The sequence below is a fragment of the Corapipo altera genome, unplaced genomic scaffold, assembly GCF_003945725.1.
Source record: "Corapipo altera isolate COAL_440 unplaced genomic scaffold, ASM394572v1 50, whole genome shotgun sequence".
Taxonomy (NCBI): domain Eukaryota; kingdom Metazoa; phylum Chordata; class Aves; order Passeriformes; family Pipridae; genus Corapipo; species Corapipo altera.
Window position 1 is genome coordinate 9891275 of NW_020884889.1, and position 6688 is coordinate 9897962.

General features: G+C 38.0%; 1 protein-coding gene and 1 long non-coding RNA gene across 5 annotated transcripts in view; one reads left to right on the plus strand and one right to left on the minus strand.

Moving 5' to 3' along the window:
• The window catches only part of SLC12A1 (solute carrier family 12 member 1), a 47122-nt gene that overhangs the window by 25215 nt on the left and 15219 nt on the right, over positions 1-6688 (minus strand). For all 4 annotated transcript variants that reach the window (XM_027644409.1, XM_027644408.1, XM_027644407.1 and 1 more), the window contains 4 exons: positions 6234-6345; positions 5619-5746; positions 2836-2920; positions 967-1118 (listed from right to left, as the gene is read on the minus strand). In XM_027644409.1, coding sequence (XP_027500210.1) covers positions 967-1118; positions 2836-2920; positions 5619-5746; positions 6234-6345 — 477 coding nt within the window. The remainder of the gene's footprint in view (positions 1-966; positions 1119-2835; positions 2921-5618; positions 5747-6233; positions 6346-6688) is intronic.
• On the plus strand, positions 1098-5691 carry LOC113947643. The gene is made up of 3 exons (XR_003527828.1): positions 1098-1736; positions 1988-2144; positions 5582-5691. It is a non-coding gene; the product is annotated as an uncharacterized LOC113947643 (long non-coding RNA).

Consider the following 6688-nt stretch of genomic DNA (forward strand, 5'->3'; position numbering starts at 1 on the left):
GAAACCAGTTAATCCTGAAGATTTGTCAGATGAAGATATATTGTTTCCTGACTTTAGTCTGGCAAAGGTAAATGCAACAAATGCAACTCCATTTATGGCTGTAGGGAGGTCATTGATGTAAAGGGGTGCCCCAGGTCTGGGCAGCTGAACTGAGGTGGGAGTGAGGATGGTAAATGATCAAGAAAGGAAGGGAAAGTAGTCTGTGAAAGGGACAGCATATCCCTTTTAAGGTGGTTACCCAGCCCTGTCATTTAGCAGAGCCAGCTGGGAAAAAAGCAAGTGAGTTTAAAAGCTACAAATGACTAGTTGAAAAGCAAGTGCAGGTGGGTGGTGAGTTCCTCTTGCGGGCCATGAAGGACAGGGGCTGAACAGAGATCTGGGAGCCCTGGTTGTCAGGCTGCAGAACTGCTTTACTTTGATGCTTTGCCCATGCTTTATTTTGAAGAATAAAAATGGCAGACAGTCTCTCTCTGGCCTAGGAGAAAGACCCCATTACTTCTCACTTGATTTTTCACTCGACTATTTTTGGATACTTTTTTTAAAGAAGTCAGAACTCTGTTTTTTGTACTGCGACACAAACCTTTAACAGTGACCACAGCACCCCTGAGGTAAAATCACATCCATGTGTCAAGAGCAGTGAGGTGAGTTGCTCATCTAACAGTTCCTGAAGTCTCTGTTAAGTTTAGGCTTTCAGTTTGAAGATGTTACAGCATATACTGCTGCATGGTACTTGTTGAAAGAGGAGATAAAGACTTTACCAGAGTGCTAGGAAGGCTAGTGATGGGCAGTATGAAGATATTGTGGAATGCAGGTGATTTTTGCCTTTCATTATTCCTATAATTCCTTCCTTTTTTTAGATAAAAGTGTTGTCCTGTTGCAGTTAGTTGTCTGTAAATAATGGGTTTGAATGTTTGTACTTATGTATTCTTGTATTGCTTATGATTATACATATTATGTCATTAGAACCTGAAAATTATTCATCAGCCCGTAATCACATGGCTGACTTGCACATCTGGAAAAATCATAGCCTAGGCCACAGGCAGATGATCCATTGCAGCTCATTCCAGGTACAATTGTATCATTGATGTTCCCAGTAGCATCTCGTACAACACAGGAGGCTGTGAAAACAATCATATATTATTATTTTCATTCCTTGTGACAGTGGAAGAATGTTCTTGCCATTTGACTCTTAATCTGCACACATTTTGTCCAACTGCTACCTTTGACTCATCCCAAGAGCAAGGTTTTGTGTTGAGCAGAGATTACTACCCCGTTCTATGACTTAGATTATCATGGTGTCTGTAGGCAAGTATTTCCTTCTGTTACTTTTAGAATAATCAGCCAATTGACTAGTGAGGATTAGCATATTTATGGGATTAGACAAGACAGAAATCAACAATAAATTAACTAACTCAGAAAGTATATTGTCTTCTTGTCACTACTTTTACAAGTGCCAGTATTCAAAGGAAACAGGTCGGTGAGGGTCTTAGGTCAAGGCATACTCATTTTTTTGTTTAACAAGGACACACAATTGCTTTAGAGACCCAGATCCTCAGCTATTCAAATTGTCATAGCCCTACTGATACCAGTATGATGAAAAAAACAGGAGAAATTGCCTATATTCTTTTTGTGTTTATTGATATTCATGTTGTCTTTATTTGCTTGCCACCAGAAATGAGAAAAAACACATGGAGGCAACTTGGAGTGCTGATCTCAACATCCTTAGTGGCCAAAATGTAAGTTTTTATGATAACTTCAAATATGTCAAAAACATTGAGAATCCCAAAATAACCATTATCTATTTAGGAAACCAATATGCAAACAGAAAAAAAAAATAAATGGAAGTACTGCCCTGAAAAATACACAGCTCTGAATTTGAAATACAGCTATTGCTTGTGCAATGTTCTCAAACAAACAACAACGACTTATAATAGAAAGGAAATTTATAATAGAAAGTGAAGAATGACTACTTCGACTTAAATTGCAGGGGAAATTTAGATCCAAATAATGCAATGACCTGAGCTGAGGCTTGAGTCAAGCATTCTGCCTTTTGCATAAAGTACAGGAACAACAAAAGTCAAGAAGACTTGAGAGTCATCTCCCAGAAAAGGAAGTACTCTGCGGGGCTTTCATGCAGGATTGAGGTATTTGCTTATAAGAAGGGGTGTCATTTACAACCCTCTTTCTTACAGTACTATTAAATACATAAAGAAAAATATTTTTCTTGACCAGATATTTATTGTCTGCTTATAATGAGGATTTAACTGCATAATCCTCCAACACAGTTCATGGCTTCAGTACAGGTCTCCTTTTTATTTGTGTCCATTTTGTTGTCACCTCACATTCCAATACTGCAGAACATGGAATTGTGTATCTTCTATAAGACAGGCAACTGATTTGTGTCTTTGACATATGACATACAAAATGTGTTACCCTGTTTCTGTGATTCTCATGAGTGCTCAGTAAGACTAGTGACAGCAAGCAGAAGCTATGTGAAATTTCAGTGTGAACAAGGAACAAAAGATCAGCAGATTGATCAGAGGTTCCTTTCATCTTTACTATGCTCGTGGATACTATATGCTAGTGGTCTTTGTCAGCAAAAGTAACCATACAAGTTATATGAAGGTCCAGCTACCAAAAAGACACTTTTGTTTCTGCTGATTGCTGCTTTTTTTTCTCCTCACTGTTTTTACATACAGTAAAATCAAAACTACTGTCTCTCTACATAATAAGCTCACAGGATTAAAAAGCAGTGAGGTTAATCATTCATTTGCATACCAAGCTTCCAAACTGAACTGTACAAATGAAGACCTGGAGCAGAGGTTCTGTACTCACCTGCACAAATGGCCACGGCAATGTAAGCAATGGTGGTGATCAGGATGGCCAGCATTGTTCCTTGGGGTATTGCACTTTGGGGATCCTTAAAACAAAGCAGGGACACGAAAAACACTGTGAGTGTGTGTGCTGCAGTCTGATTGCATTTGCATGCTGGGAGTCCTGCCACACTGTGGTATGAAGATACCCTTAGAGGGCAGATTTTTATCCCTTGACCTACACCAACATTTTGGGTCCCAGCACGCAGACAGTGTGAAGTGGTCCTGTGGTGCAGTGCTCCTGTCCTGGACACAGTGAAGGATATTGTACAGGAGCAGAGGTCACATTTATTGCAGCAGGAGGGTCCTGATCTCTCAATTTCTGAGAGCTCCAAACTCTCTTTACATTGCAGTTGGCTTTATTTTAATGTTTGATGATGTAATCGCTAAATAATTACTGAACCAACCATCAAACTCCTGTGGATGACAAGATGGGACCATTTTTGGTTAATTGGTGAGATGGATGCAGTGACCCTGTACAGAATACAGTACTTCTGTGATTAGCAACTAGTAATTGTTAGTTGGGTCTTCACAACAGCTACTTTCTTTCACTGTTTTGACATTTAATTTAGATAATTTAAAAAGGCTGGGTTGTGATGCTTACAGACTAGCTCACAACAATATCGGCTTCAATCATGCAACTGTGAGTCCAAAGATCTGCATTATACATTTTTAAGGGGTTTTTAATGCTAGATAACCTTACAGTTTAGGGTGTGTTTGTTTATGCTAGGAAGCATTTTTTATTAATTGTCTTCTTAAGTTGGTTTAGTAAGGTTTTTTAAATAAAAAATGAATTGAATGCATTTTAAGTCACAGACTTTTTATAACTATGGTCATTGCATGGTTAAAACCAATGTGAAACATGGATGAATGGTTTAACTGTGTTAATAATTAATATAGTTTTTAAATGACGTAAAGATTTATTGAGCTGAAAAATAATTTTGAAGTCACTTGATCTGCATTTAACACCCTTTGCTTTCAGACCTTGGCAACTTTATGGAGTTCTGGTGTGCATGTCTCAGGTCATCTAGAGTCTAATGTGGTTATCTTAAACTCTGTAACGTTAAATCTTAGGGTTAAGTCTTTCTACAGCTTTACAACTTTTAAATTCTGTCAAGAATCAAACACATATTTACTATGTTGTTGGCACTTTAGGGGCTGCTCCAAACCCTACTGAAGTCACCAGGAAGACTATTTGTTTTTGGAAGTAGGCTTTGGACTAAGACACAGCTTGAGTATGTAGTGGCTGCAGGAGCATGTATGAAGGTGTTTGCAACAAATTCCAAAGAAAGTTTGGTTGGTCAATATTACACTTTTTAAACACTCCTTAGCTTGTCTTTTAGTTTTCTGGAGAGGCTGGTTAATTTAATTAGACCTGTCTAATGCATCTAAACATGCTCAGTGGGGATCTGCAGTCTGGAGGACTTGCTTATAGAAATCCACTTATTGTCAGACTGAAACAACTGCAGAGATCCAACGGGAGAACTCTGTCTGCTCGGATTCTTTCAAACAGCTTATGAAAGAAGTGCTGCTGCTTTGGGAGCTGCCATGTAGAGAGAGCACCATATATGGCAAAAGAATTATTTTTGTTTTTTAAAAGGATGGAGATTGTGTGAGGCTGATTCAGTCTCACTGGGCAGAAGTACAATGATTTTTGGTTTTTTAATTAAAACTAGAATCTCACTGACGCTATCAGTGGCTCAGTTTCAATGTAGTTCTCTCTGTGCTTGGCTTGAAAAGCAGTCCTTTGAAAACAAAGGAGATGAGGCATCAGCTCAGTGTGAGGAAGGGAAAGAGAACTGGCTGTCAAGTGTGGTAGGATGTGATTAACTTGTGACTCCTATGCCAATACAGATATAACAGACCTTTGGATGAATCCTTAGAGTATCCAAGGCAATGGATTTATATGAGAAGGCCAAATAACTTAGTCTGACATACTGGGGTTATCAAGCTGTGAGTGACATCTTGTTGGTGACTTTTTTTTATTTTTCTTTTTAATTTGGAGGGGGAGTTGGATGTTTTTGTGATGGAAACTAGAGGGCACTCGAAACTAAATTCCCGTCTCTAGTTTACCTGTAATTTTAGATGCTGGAAATACCATCCACTACAACTGCTAAACAGCAAGAGGAGAGTGAGGAACAGACAGAATGGCCACAGCAAGACAGTTGGTCGCCCTTGGACCTCCTTCCCCTTTCTCTTCAGACTCTTTTCTTTTGTCACAGCTGCAAGCTTGCAGCTTTTCCTTTGAGCAGCAGTAGTGACATGGGATTGGGACATACTTGCTTTCGTTAAATGCCCTGTTTGCTCTGCCCTTGCTATGACTCTGAATACAAAAGGTGGTCTCTGCCAATTCCTGTGAGTACAAACATGAGGTATGATTTTTGGGGTGATATTTGGATTGATGTTTACAAAATACAAGCTTTAAGAGATACACATATAATTTCTCTTATGTCATATGCTGCTAATGGACCATTAATGATATATTATTACAAGTTATTGAAACATGCTTTTAAATGATACAATAACCCAAATCTAACTGCAGTAATTTCTGTAAGTAGCCACAATGCTTATGAGAGAAAATGTGAACTGATGTTTTCAATTAATAAATCAGGTACTTAAAAGTGAGAGTTTTGCTTCCCAAAATAAGACATGTTTTAAAACTGAATACAGAGTTGATTCATGATTTGCTTTCTTGTTCTTTTTTTCAGCCTACAGATAGTATTATGAAGTTAATGAAATACGTACTTTCAGATCTCCTGAGATATTGGCTCCTGCAAGAATGCCAGTGGCAGCTGGGAAAAAAATGGCAAACACCGAAAAAAATCCTTCTCCACTTCTGAAATCTGGTCCAAAGTTTTCTGCAAATATTGATGCTGCAAATACAGGTAAAAATGAAATATGCCACCAGGATTTGATTCCAAAATTACTTAACGAATGAGGAGAATAAGCCAATCTTTCACATCTGGAAGACTGGGTTTGAATGTGTCTCATATCATAAGAAAAGTGAATTTGATTTCCTCAGTCTGGTCCTCAGTAGGATGTGGTTGTCTGCATCTCAGAGCTACAGAGCCATATGGAAGTGACAGAAGTGTCACTGCAGTACTTGCACTTAGGTCTGTGTTAAAGTTTGTCTGTGCTCTACTCATGTATAAATGACTCAAGCTGCAGCTCACTGTGCTGTCAACTTCAGCAGCAGAGAGACAGACTCAAAATTAAAGATGAAATAAATTCCCTTTGTTTGCAAGGTCACTTAAACTTGCACAGACGATTCTGATCTTGTGACCTTTTTCAGTGGAATCCTTAACTTACTGCTAAACCAAAAGAATGCAAACATAATTTTATGATTGCAAGGTTGCTTACCTTGGTAATTAAAAAAGCCTCTTGCCTTCTTTTCGGTGTTGGTAGGAATGACTGTCCCGATAAAGAAGTTTGCAATGGCAACAAGGAGAACAATTAGAAGAATAACTTGAGCCTATTAATAGAAGCAAAAAGATTTTCTTGTTAGTTTTAATTTGTGTTGCTGTGGAGATGACTATACATTAAGTTATCTGTATGTGTTCCCTATGACAGGTTATTAATTTCTGTAGTTTTCCAAACTACCAGGAATCAAGGTAGCTGAATCAGCTAGTGACAACAGCAGATACTTTTTACTAAGGGAGCAATGAAATATGTAGTTATAATTTAATTTTATGTTCGTTTCTTTACAAGGAAAGGCAAATGGAACACTAATGCATTAATATCAAGTATAAGACATTTTTATATTGTTATAAAATTTGTTTAGTTGCAGTGAGTTGTGACTTTAAGGGTTGTAATAT